The following is a 13,932-nucleotide window of genomic DNA, read 5'->3' on the forward strand; positions in this document are numbered from 1 at the left end:
CTTCTTATCCCACAGGTCCTGAAACTTCTCCACGGTAAGATAGTTATTGGCCACGCCATACAAAATGACTATAAGGCCCTGAGCTACTTCCATCCTAAGGAGATGACTCGAGACACGTCGAAGATCCCACTGTTGAACCGTAAGGCTGGCTTCCCAGAGAAGGAAACTGCATCCCTGAAGCGTCTCGCCAAACAGATTCTTCATAAAGACATCCAGGTACGGCCCCCGCACCTCTCTCTGAGTCCATTTTGTCCTGATGTTGCAGGTTTCGAGTGTACGGTTAACATGACATTTCCTGTGAAGCCCCCAATGGCAGCCATGTGGTCATAACAACCCATCAGTCCTCCTTCATCACTTTGCATGAGGCTAATGGGAGCCATGACAATATTTAAATGGTTAAACGGCAGTGATCAGAGCCAGACGTGATCGCCAAAGCTTAGCAGACTCCGATCGCTAGTGAAAAATGTTTTTGAATGTACGGTCTCTAATAAAGTTTACTTAACATAGAGAAAAAAAGACCTAAAAGTGACTTTATTAAATATGCGTTAAAAGGATGGATAACATCCGATAACAGACATACATACACAGAAAAAATATCTTAAAAATAGATATAGATGGGAGCAGGGAATTGCTACCCACACCCTAAACTGTTGCCTATCCTGTTTCTTACCTACCAGCGGAGGTTGGCACCCTAAGGGGATATGATAGTGGCTGTCCTTATTAGCCCTAGATAACCCTAATTATAGAGGGGGACATATAAATGTGTGCAGACTTAGGCAAGTAATAAACAAAAACAACCCGTTCCCTAGATAGACACCCTAATGATTTGTTAATAATATGTCCAAGGGAATGACAAATAATCAAAAAAGAATCTCTATGGGACCAGTCAAAATGTAGAGTGCAACGGATAATGATGGTAGGGGTATAATCAATGAAGTCAGAACCGTATAGTGAGCCAGAAACAGGATAGGCAACAGTTCAGGGTGTGGGTAGCAATTCCCTGCCCCCATTTATATCCGTTTTTAAGATATTTTTTCTTTGTATGTATGTCTATTATCGGATGTTATCCATCCTTTTAACACATATCTAATAAATAGTAATTTTTAGGTCTTTTTTTCTATGTTAAGCAGAACCAGATCGCCTCTTGAGACTAACCCTCCACAAGAGATATAAAGAGCTGCGTATGTTAAGAAAAATGTACCATGTATACATTCACCCTATATTTTGTCCTGCAGATGGGAAAAGGCGGCCATTCCTCTGTAGAAGACGCCAAGACTACGATGGAGCTGTACCGGGTAGTGGAGGCGGAGTACGAGCGGGAGCTGGCGGCAGGCGCAGCACAACAATGATCTCTCATCTCCACGGTTTTATCATAGCTAAAATGTTTTATATGACGTCAAGGGAATAAAATAGGAGTGTCGCCTCCCTCCTACACTGTGTCCTGTGTCTGATATATATGCAGGGGGTAAACAAAAAGTCACCAACCACTGCGGTCTGATCTAATCTCTTCCTATAGGATAATTACATAAAAAAACGCTCCCTAATAAAATCTCCATGTAATAATGGCAGAGATCTGACTACGAGGGCATAAAAGAGACCCAGCAACTCTGAACGTAGAAGTGGGAACACCGCTCCCATTGACTGTGACTAGTGGTAGTCATGTACATTCACTATTGCTTCTTTCACCCAGAAACCCTTCGTTGGGATGGGTAGGGGGTCACACCGGCTAGACCCCCAGCAATCATACCTACGTTACTGTAATTCGGCCCACATTTATAGGGATAACCATATAAGTGATTATGGATATTTGGCTGCACCTTTAAAGGGGTTTCCATATGGAATGTAAGTTCGAGGATGTCCTCCTCCCAGAGGGGACGGAGAGGTTCGCGGGCAGCCCCCTCTTGGAAGGGGTAACAAGGGTTGATGGGCTGCCACCTCCGGGAGGGAACGGAGAGGGTCGAAGCGACTCGAAGGGCCGCCGCCACCCGGAAGGGACAGAGAGGGTCACGGGTGGCCGCCTCCTGGAGGGGACAACAAGGGTCATCAGTGAATGCCTTGTTTACTATAAGTGGTGGATTGTGAGGTAAAATGAGTTGATGGAAACGCCATTCTCTGGTTTTAATGGCTGTTTGCTGTCAGTGAATGATGTTAGGTTACAACTGGAAACTTCTCGTAGCTTTGATGATGACGTTGCCGAGCTTTCAGCAGGAAGAGACATATTTGTGTTTTCAGGTGTCAACAATGCAGGAATTGACAGCGCGGAAGAATTATAGTGAATGGAGCTAAAAGTTATTCTTGAGAAGCCACTGTCCTAAAATGTGGAAACTGATACAGGTGCTTCTCACAAAATTAGAATATCATCAAAGTTAATTTATTTCAGTTCTTCAGTACAAAAAGTGAAACTCCTATATTATATTATCATTACACAGTGATCTATTTCAAGTGTCCATTTCTGTTAATGTTGATGATTATGGCTTACAGCCAATGAAAACCCAAAAGTCATCTTATTAACCCCTTCACGACAAAGCCCTTTTACGTTTTTTTTTGTGTGTGTTTGTCGCTCCCCTTCTTCCCAGAGCCATAACGTTTTTTTATTTATCTGTTAATATGGCCATATGAGGGCTTGTTTTTTGCGGGACGAGTTGTACTTTTGAATGACACCATTGGTTGTACCATATTGTGTATTGGAAAACAGGCAAAAAATTCCAAGTGCGATGAAATTGCAAAAAAAAGTGCAATTCCAAAACTATTTTTTAAATTTTTTTTGTTTTGTTTTTTACCATGTTCACTAAATGCTTAAACTGACCTGTCATTGTGATTCTCCAGGTCATTATGAGTTCATAGACACCAAACATGTCTAGGTTCTTTTTTTATTTGAGTAGTGAAGAAAAAATACGAAGTTTGTTAAAAAAAAAAATAAATTGCGCCTTTGTTTTGTGCTACGCCGTTTACTGATAGGATTCTTTTTATGCTAAAAAGAGAGAAAAATATCAGCTCACCTTCTCAATGGATACCATGCAAGGAAACCTGCAGTTCTGCAGTTAGGAAACCATTTGTAGAAATATATCCAGCGTGTTGAATAATATTCAGACGTCTTTATTGAAGAATTAAAAAGTCACACCAGTGTACATGGGCAGAAAAAATGAGCAAATCTAGCATACGCGTTTTGGAATTTAATCCTTATTCATTGCATACTATTTTAACACGGAATAGCTTTTTATGTCATACCCTGTGCAGTCATGTGGTACAGAACCACCAATCACGTCATCAAGTACTTATACAAGGGAAACTTTGAAGATACATTTAGTACAAATTCATTATAACCAAATTAATCCATTGAAAAGTATAATATTTAGGCGATCCATTAATAACATTTTTATTGGATATGTTTTACCTGTTGCCGTTGAAGTAAATGCCGTGGTGTTCTCACTGTGTTTGCAGCAGGTACAGATGTTATGACCACATTTATAGAACCCTATTGAATGAAATCTTTTAGATTTTTATTCACCATCATTAATGTATAAGCTAGGGGATAAAATATTCCCCAAAGTGGGCGCCCTCCTACCTGAAAATCTGATTGGATAAAATAGTTTGAGTTTCTCTTCTTGGTAAAAAATAGATACATGTTTATCAATAATTTTCTTAATTTGCTTGAATAGGGGACTGTATGTTGCAGTAAAATTAATATTACATTCACTTGATTTATTGTCCTTATTCCTACCTCCACTTTTAGGCTGTGTGCGCACGCAGGTTTTTTCGCGTTTTGTCCAGATAAAAACGCTATAAAACCGCAAAAAAAAGAATACATTATGCATACCATCATTTTTAATGAATTCTGCAATTTTTGTGCACATGATGCGTTTTTTTTCCATGAAAAAACGCATCGCGGTAAAAAATGCAGCATGTTCATTAATTTTGCGTTTTTTTCACGGATTTCCCACTATATAATGCATTGGGAAATGTCCGTAAAAATCCGCAAAAAAAAGCGCAAAAAACGCATGCAGATTTCTTGCAGAAAATCTCAGGATTTTCTCAGGAAATTTCTGCAAAAAATCCTGAAGGTGTGCACATAGCCTTATCATTTTTATCTTCCAAAATGTCACATCTGAGAATATTTTCTACAATGTTACATGCCCGTGCAAGCATCCATTTAGGATATTGTCTGTCTTCCAATCTCTCCTTCATTTGCTTTAATTCTATGTTACAATCCTGCTTCATAGATGTATTTCCCTTCATACGTATCATATTTTTAATCACCTGTGAGGAGAAACCGTAATAATTGTGTCTTGGTTGTTTATTTAAAGAAATGTCAAAATTTTTTTACCACATTCGAATGTAGATCTGAAGTAAATCTTAAATTCGTGTTATTATCCAAGTAACTGACAAATTCTGCTGCTAATATGGAATCCCCCTCCAATATCAGGTTTTTTAAATATATATTTTTTTCTCCTTCCACCTGATACGATGTTTGGCTAAGATATTTCTATTGATCCGTACAGCATGAATTAAGCTCCAAGATATTGAATTGAGAAAGAAGTACAAGATTAACTATTATGGGAAAAATATATGGATCGTCCAAATGTTATAATTTCCAGGTCATCCACCTTACAGCACCATTGAGGTTGTCCTTAGGCCAGTCTCACACGTCCAGATAATTCCGGTACCGGAAAAATCGATACCGGAATTATCCGTGTGCTTACGTTGAACATCAGTGTGGCACACGTGCGGCAGCCGTGTGCCGATTGAGGACCACACGGACCGTGCAGGAGACAGCGCTAGAGTTAAGCGCTGTCCCCTGCGTGCGGTGCTGAACCCGGTATTCATCCCTTCTTCCCAGCAGCGTTCGCTGGAAAGAAGGAATGAATAATCTTTTTTTTTTTTATTTTTAAAATAAAGTTGCCGGTAATCTGCCTCCTTCCACCCCCTGTGCGCCCGCCCGCTGGCATTAAAATACTTACCCAGCTCCCTCGGCGCTTGCATCCTCTGAGTCGCAGCTCTTCCTGTATGAGCGGTCACGTGGTGCCGCTTATTACAGTAATGAATATGCGGCTCCACCCCTATGGGAGGTGGAGCTGCATATTCATCACTGTAATGTGCGGCACCACGTGACCGCTCATATAGGACAAGCAGCGACGCTGAGAGGATGCAAGCGCCGAGGGAGCTGGGTAAGTATTTTAATGCCAGCGGGGGGACGCACAGGGGGTGGGAGGGGGCAGATTACCGGCAACTTTATTTAAAAAAAAAAAAAAAATTATTAATTCCTTTCCAGCAAACGCTGTTGGAGAGAAGAAATGAATGGGGCTTCAGCACCACACGTGGGGGGGGACAGCGCTTACAGTAGCGCTGTCTCCTTCACGGCACACGGACTGCACAAGGACAACATCCGTGTGCGGTACGTGTTTTACACTGACCCATTGACTTTAATGGGTCCGTGTGATCCGTGCACTCCCACGAACACTGACATGTCTCCATGTTTTCCAAACGGACACACGGTCTGTGAAAACACGCTGACATGTGCAGAGACACATTGACTTTAATGTGTCCACGTGAGTCAGTGTCTCCGGTACGTGAGGAAACTGTCGCCTCATGTACCGGAGCCACTGACGTGTGAAACCGGCCTAATCCATAGTGGGACAGGAAACCACGAGAGTACAAAAGGACCCTCCCCCTACCAACCATCAGTGATTTTCCAAAGTACCACATCTGGATGGATGCAAAAAGGATAGTTTATTCAAATAACAAAACAAGATACAAATGTTACATCACATTAGTTTTTAGTGATTTAGCATAGGGAGGGAAACTAGTAGTGCTGTCAGAATGGATTCCTGGAAATACATTTACCGGTAGGTCTAATTACCGCTTTCCAGGTCATCCACCTGACAGCACCATGGAGAAGTACGAAAGAAGATTGGTTCTTAGGGTGGGACTACTGTCTGGAGTACCTTCCTGCCAAACTCTAGTTGTGTTGACATTACATCTAGTTTATAATGTTTGGAAAAGATACTAAGATTAGACCAAGATGCGGCATTGCAAATTTGATCTGCTGAAGCCCCCCCTCTCTGCCCATGAGGCTGCCATTGATCTAGACGAACGTGCCTTGATACTGTCTGGGGGATTCTTTCCCTGAATTTTATAGGCCGAAATGATTGTGGATCTAATCCACCTTGCGATAGTAGATTTAGACGCTTTTCTACCTCTGTTTGGGCCTCTGAATTGATCAAAAAGATTATTAACCTGTCTTCAGGGTGCAGTCGCTTCTAGATATTTAAGGACTTTCCCTAACATCTAGGTTATGGTAGAACGTTTCCTTTTGATTTTTAGGTGACTGGAAGAAAGAGGGAAGTATGACCTCCTGATTCATATTTGACCCTGAGATCACTTTCGGGAGAAAAGCTGGATCAAGTTTCAAAACCAACCTGTCGTTAAAGACCTGTAAATAAGGATCCTGGATAGAAAGAGCCTGGAGTTCACCCAGTCTCTTCGCCGAAGTAATGGCTACAAGAAAAAACGTTTTTAGGGACAATTTACTAATATCTAGTTCTATGCATAACACAGTGCGGGGCAGGGATTCAGTAACAGGGTGGCCGCACTGCCCGCACAGGCGCAGACCGGAACCCGGCATCAGAGCTAGTACGGCCGCTGCTGTATGCGCCTGCTCCAGGCAGAAGAGCAGAGCGCAGGCGCCGGATTTCGGACAATAACTGCTGAGGGGGCGGCGACAATCGCCCCAGAAGAGATGACTGACGGCAGTTGGGCGCTTCAAAGAGGAGGCTTCAGACCTGCCTCCGTGGACAAAGACAGGTTTTTGAGCAAAATTATAAATACCTTTTTTGTGGGAATATCAGGAACAAAAACTAAGAGTCACCTTGTTAGACTGCAGCATTACTGCTGACCAAGGTGGCTCTTTTAGTTTATAACGGCTGGAGGGGGGTGACAGTGGCCCTTTAACTAATGTGTAAATAAAAAGTGTTTATTTTAAGTATATTTTTGCGGCACTTCTTGGACCACAGTATATCTGTGTTCCTGGTATGTTCTAGACGTTATATGAAGTGTTGCCCACTCCCCGTTGGGGTTATGGGTTTGGGCGTTGTGCTTACACAGTACGTTAAGGACCAGATTTAGGTCCCACGGTGGGACAGTTTTTCTTATTAATGGTTTTAATCTCGCAACCGCTCTGGAAAAATGACATATCCAGGGATGAGATGATAATGTAGAGTCATAGAAGACACTAAGAGCCGCTAATTGCACCCTTAAAGTACTGGGCTTAAGACCTGCTTTAAAACCTGATTGTAAGAAGTCAAGGATTTTAGGAATATTGGGGTGATCAATATCAACTGTCGTCTCTCCACAATAGCTGCAGAATTTTTTCCAAATTTTGGTATAGATGGAAGAAGTTACCGGCTTCCTACTTGCTTGTAGCGTGGAAATAACTTCATCCGACAAACCTTTTGCTTTCAGAACCTGGCGTTCAGGATCCACGTTGACAACCGAAGAGCTTCTGGATTCTGGTGGAAAATAGGTCCCTCATAAAGAAGGTCTCTCCTCCGAGGAAGAAAGATGGGTCTTTCTGCTGACATCTTCTTTAATAAGGGGAACCAACTCCTCCTTGGCCAGAACGGTACTACAAGAAGGACTCTGGCTCTGTCTTCTGCGATTTTCCTGAGAATTCTTGGTATTAACGCAAGAGGAGGGAATGCGTATAACAGGCCCCTGCTCCATGACTGGGAAAATGCATCGATCCCGGCTGGGATCTCTTGAGGGTTCAGTGAGTAAAAGGTGTTGACCTTTGCATTCTGTCTGGTTGCAAAGAGGTCTATGAGTGGATTTCCCCAATGATGGCATAAGTTTGTAAATACTTCGTCGTTCAATTCCCATTCGGTCGACAAGACTGACTTCCTGCTTAGGAAGTCCGCCATCTGGTTTCTAGTACCTTCTAGACGAACTGCTGAAACGGAGAGCACGCTCTTCTCTGCCCACTTGAAGATTTGCTCTGCCAGGTTCTGCAGAGCCAAGTGCCTCGGACCACCCTGGTGACGAAGAAAAGCTACTGCTGTTGTGTTGTCGATAGCACTTTCACGTGTTTGTTTTTCACCCAGGACTGGGCAGAGCATAGCACTTTCCAGACTGTGGGTAGCTCCCTGTAATTCGAGGACTCCTTGCTGTCTTTCTGACTCCACAGACCCTGGTAATATCTTCCCTGGATATGTCCTCCCCAGCCTTGCTGGCTTGCATCGGTGGTTATTACGACATCGGGCGAATGAATCCAAGCCACCCCGTTCTTCAGATTTTTGGGATTTGTCCACCAGCTTAAGGAGGTCTTTACTCGAGGTGACAGATGAAACACCTTGTCCAATGACCCTTGTCTTGTGTCCCAGGAGACGAGAATCGCTTGCTGAAGCCGTAGAGAGTGAAACTGACTCCAATTTACGCAAGGTATGCAGGATGTCATCAGTCCCAAGACCTTCATGGCTTCCCTCATGGACACTCTGTTCTTCGTGAACTGAAGGACTCTGTTTATTATGCCGGATAATTTAACTTATGGTAAGAATGACATTCTTACACTTGAGTCTAGTGTGACTCCTAGAAACTTTATTCTCTGTTTGGGTGCTAGATCGGATTTTGACCAATTTATAATCCATCCAAAATTCTGCAGTGTGGAGATCAAAGACTGACAGTCGGTTCTGAGCTGATTTACCGTGTCTGCTATTACCAGGAAGTCGTCCAAATATGGGACAACTATTATGTCCTGATTCCTTAGGTAGGCCACTACCTCTATCATAATTTTTGTAAAGACCCTTGGGGCTGAGGCTAGGCCGAACGGTAGACAGCAAAACTGAAAATGGAAGATCCTGCCTTCTTTTTCTACCGCAAACTTGAGATATTTCTGGTGGCCTGGGTAAATTGGGAAGTGGTAGTACACACTCTTTAAATCTAGAGTGCACATTACCACTCCTTTCCCTAAGAGGGGAATCGTGGATTTTATAGATTCCATTTTGAATCTCTTGTATTTTACCCATGTGTTTAGATGTTTGAGATTTATGATTGTTCTTGATTCTCCAGAGGGCTTTATTATGGAAAACAGACTCGAATAAAACCCCTGTCCTATTTCTTGGGGAGGCACCGGAATGATTGCAGCCGTTTTTAGAAGATCCTGAATGTCTACCCACATGGGAGAGGTTGAGACGAGGTGGGAGCTGGATATCAGGAATTTTTGTGGGGGAGACGAGAACTCTATCCTGTATCCCTGAGAGATCAGTTGTAGGACCCACGGGCTTGTGGAAATCTCCTGCCATCCCTTCAGGAACCTGGTCAGGCGCCCCCCTACTCTGGTTGCGTAATTTCCTGTGGTATCCCGAGGTTGAACCTGAAAAGGTGGACTCTTTACCTTTGGTTCTATTATCCCCTCCTTTAGGATAACTCCACCTCCCTTGCTTCCCTTTTCCCCTTTAGTCAGTTCTCTGGTTAAAACGGGGCCTATGAAAGGGCTGAAATTTTTTGCGCTTACCCTCCGGAAACCCCTTCTTTTCGTCTGAAGCCTTCTCTAAAATATCGTCCAGAACTGGACTAAAAACTCTTCCACCTGAAAATGGGATAGCACAAATCTTATTTTTAGAATGCATATCCCCCGACCAGTTTTTGAGCCAGATTGCTCTTCTGGCTGCGTTTGATAGGGACTGACTCCTGGCCGTGAACCTCACTGATTCTGCAGAAGCGTCTGCAAGAAAATCTGTTGCCATTTTTAGAAGGGGTAGGGATTTCAATATAGACTCTCAAGGGGTTTTGGATGATATTTGATCTACCAAATCATCGATCCACAAGTGCATAGATCGCGCCACTGATGTTGCCGCTATATTTGCATGTAACACAGCTGCTGAACTCTCCCAGGTTCTTTTCAAGAGACCATCTGCCTTCCTATCCATAGGTTCCTTTAGGTTAGAAGAGTCTTCAAAAAGAATGGCAGTTCTCATGGAGACTAGGGCTAAAGGAATGTCTATTTTGGGAATGTCCTCCCAATCTTGGGGCAGCACGGTGGTGCAGTGGTTAGCACAGCAGCCTTGCAGCGCTGGAGTCCTGGGTTCAAACCCCACCAAGGACAACATCTGCAAAGAGTTTGTATGTTCTCTCCATGTTTGCGTGGGTTTCCTCCAGGTACTCCGGTTTCCTCCCACATTGCAAAAGACATATTGATAGGGAATTTAGATTGTGAGCCCCAACGGGGACAGCGATGATAATGTGTGCAACCTGTAAAGCGCTGCGGAATGTGTTAGCGCTATATAAAAATAAAGATTATTATTAAAATAAAGATTATTAATCTTTGACCTCTTCCGAATCAAAAGGAAGGCGAAGTTTAAAGTCTTTGGGAATAGTCAGACATTTCTCTGTCTCCTCCCACTCCTCTAGAATCATAGACCGTATATGAAGGTCTGAGTACGTAACCCACCAAACATTTCATCCTGAACTGATGTTGGAGGTTCTTCAATCTGCATGGTGCGTCTCACTGCACCTAGTTCCCTCTTTCTGGAGGATCTCTATACTAATGCTCCTCCAGATCAGACTCAGACAAAACTCCTTCAGAAGAGGAGTCCGATGCTCTCATCCTCTTCCTGGATAGACTTTCAGGCTGCGTGGGTTGAGGGACAAGGCCAGACACCGACGCCTGCACCTCCTCTCTGATAATAGTCCTCATACTTGACATAAGAGAGGCCTATTCTTCCACGATGCGATTAGTGCATGCCTCACAAAGGGGTTTTTGCCATGAGTCTTTCACAAGTAGTGGACTGCTGCTGGAATCATTGCTCCAAGAGCCACCACACACAGACATATCCAGGACATGGGCTGCAAGTGTCGCATTCCTTGTGTCAAGCCATTCATGACCAATAGACAACGCCAGAAGCATCTTACCTGGGCCAAGGAGAAAAAGAACTGGACTGTTGTCAGTGGTCCAAGGTGGTGATTTCAGATGAAAGTAAATTTTGCATTTCATTTGGAAATCAAGGTCCCAGAGTCTGGAGGAAGAGTGGAGAGGCCACAATCCAAGCTGCTTGAGGTCTAGTGTGAAGTTTCCACAATCAGTGATGGTTTGGGGAGCCATGTCATCTGCTCATGTAGGTCCACTGTGTTTTATCAAGACCAAAGTCAGCGCAGCCGTCTACCAGGAGATTTTACAGCACTTCATGCTTCCCTCTGCCGACAAGCTTTTTGGAGATGGAAATGTCATTCTCCAGCAGGAATGGCACCTGTCCACACTGCCAAAAGTACCAATACTTGGTTTACAAACAACAGTATCAATGTGCTTGATTGGCAGCAAACTCACCAGACCCAACACTGCAGACAATGCAACCTGGGCTTCCATAACACCTCATCAGTGCCACAGGCTGATCGCCTCCATGCCACGCCGCGTTGATGCAGAAGGAGCCCCGACTAAGTACTGAGTGCATTTATTGAACATACATTTCAGGAGGCCAACATTTTGGATTTTAAAATAATTTTCAAGCTGGTGTTATAAAGTATTCTAATATACTGAGATAATGACTTTTGGGTTTTCAATGGCTGTAAGCCATAAGCATCAACATTAACAAAAAGAAACACTTGAAATAGATCACTCTGTTTGTAATGACTATATAATGAATTTCACTTTTTGTATTGAAAAACTGAAATTAACTTTTTGATGATATTCTAATTTTTTGAGAAGCACCTGTATTACCCTGTGATTATTGTAATTCCAGTGCTGTTCCACCAGGTGGTGGTGGTGCACTTCAGACACTTGACTGGATGTGATCATTTCTGGCTATGGTCATCGAGCTCTGCAGTCCGCTAACTGTGTGGTAACTACAGCTAGTATATTTAGGTCGTCTCATTGTCTGCACCTCATTATTTACCAGTTCCTGGAATACATGGTTGTTTGCTGACAGATGACAGCCACAAAGCTCCACTGTCCTCCCCTCCAAGGCTTCAGACTATGTGCACACGCTGCGGATTTTGCTGCTGATCCGCAGCGGTTTTGACGCTGTGTATTCGCAGCAGTTTTCCCTGAGTTTACAGTACCATGTTAACCTATGGAAAACAAAATCCGCAGTGCACATGCTGCGGTTTACATTTCGCAGCATGTCAATTCTTTGTGCGGATTCCGCAGCGGTTTACACCTGCTCCATAATAGGAATCCGCAGGTGTAAAACCACAGGTGAAATCCACACAAAAACCGCGGTAAATCCGCAGGTATCCGCAGTGCGCAATGCGTCGGGCCGATGTACCGACGGACGTTGTGAAATTACTGCATGACGTGGGCAGCGGATGCAGTTTTTCAACGCATCCGCTGCCCATTCTGTAGTCTTGGGAGGAGGGGGCGGAGTTTCGGCTGCGCATGTGCAGTCGAAAATGGCGGACGCGACGCACAAAAAGTTACATTGAACTTTTTTTGTGCGTCGTGTCCGCCAAAACACGACGGACGCAACGTGTGGCCATCCGTCGCGATCCGTCGCTAATACAAGTCTATGGGCAAAAAAGGCATCCTGCGGGCACATTTGCAGGATCCGTTTTTTGCCCAAACTGACGGATTGCGACGGAGGACAAAAGACGGAAGTGTGAAAGTAGCCTAAGATTGTAAGGGACCAGTGGAGTCCTCCCCAGCGGGCCTGTGGGACTATCAAATACATGGCTCACATGTGATCGGATCAGGATAGGATTAGATACACGGCTCAGCAGACATCACACAGGATAGGATTAGATACACGGCTCAGCAGACATTATCACGCAGGTTAGGATTAGATACACGGCTCAGTAGACAATATCACAAAAGATAGGATTAGATACACTGCTCAGGAGAAAGTATCACACAGGATAGGATTAGATACACAGCTCAGCAAACAGTATCATGCAGGTTAGGATTAGATACACAGCTCAGCAGACAGTATCACACAGGAGAGGATTAGATACACGGCTCAGCAGACAGTATCACACAGGATAGGATTAGATACACGGCTCAGCAGCCAGTATCACACAGGAGAGGATTAGATACATGGCTCAGCAGACAGTATCACAGGAGAGGATTAGATACATGGCTCAGCAGACAGTATCACAGGATATGATTAGATGCACAGTTCAGCAGACAGTATCACACAGGATAGGATTAGATACACAGCTCAGCAGACAGTATCACACAGGATAGGATTAGATACACAGCTCAGCAAACTATCACACAGGTTAGGATTAGATGCACAGATCAGCAGAGTATCACAGGATAGGATTAGATACACAGCTCAGCAGACAGTATCACATCGGATTAGATACACAGCTTGGCAGACGGTATCACACAGGATAGGATTAGATACACAGCTCATTAGACAGTATCACACAGGATAGGATTAGATACACAGCTCAGCAGACAGTATCACACAGGATAGGATTAGATACACAGCACAGCAGACAGTATCACACAGGATACGATTAGATACACAGCACAGCAGACAGTATCACACAGGATAGGATTAGATACACGGCACAGCAGACAGTATCACACAGGATAGGATTAGATACACGGCACAGCAGACAGTATCACACAGGATAGGATTAGATACACGGCTCAGCAGACAGTATCACACAGGATAGGATTAGATACACGGCTCAGCAGACAGTATCACACAGGATAGGATTAGATACACAGCACAGCAGACAGTATCACACAGGATACGATTAGATACACAGCACATCAGACAGTATCACACAGGATACGATTAGATACACAGCACAGCAGACAGTATCACACAGGATAGGATTAGATCCATAGCACAGCAGACTATCACACAGGATAAGATTGGATACTTCAGCTCATCAGGCAGTATCCCATATTTTAGGATTGGCTACACTGCCTCTGCAGTTAGTATCACACATGATAGGCTTAGATACTTCTGGCCTGCAGGCAATATTACTAGGGTA

At 43.8% G+C, this 13,932-nt stretch overlaps 1 protein-coding gene across 3 annotated transcripts in view; it reads left to right on the plus strand.

Moving 5' to 3' along the window:
• Positions 1-1,432, plus strand: part of ISG20L2 (interferon stimulated exonuclease gene 20 like 2) — a 33,057-nt gene extending 31,625 nt beyond the window's left edge. For all 3 annotated transcript variants that reach the window (XM_069727606.1, XM_069727614.1, XM_069727622.1), the window contains 2 exons: positions 16-216; positions 1,236-1,432. In XM_069727606.1, the coding sequence (XP_069583707.1) occupies positions 16-216; positions 1,236-1,349 (315 nt within the window). In that variant the 3' untranslated portion in view covers positions 1,350-1,432. The remainder of the gene's footprint in view (positions 1-15; positions 217-1,235) is intronic.
• Positions 1,433-13,932: the final 12,500 nt, after the last annotated feature.

This window comes from Ranitomeya imitator, chromosome 1 (genome assembly GCF_032444005.1).
Source record: "Ranitomeya imitator isolate aRanImi1 chromosome 1, aRanImi1.pri, whole genome shotgun sequence".
NCBI classification, from domain to species: Eukaryota; Metazoa; Chordata; class Amphibia; order Anura; family Dendrobatidae; genus Ranitomeya; species Ranitomeya imitator.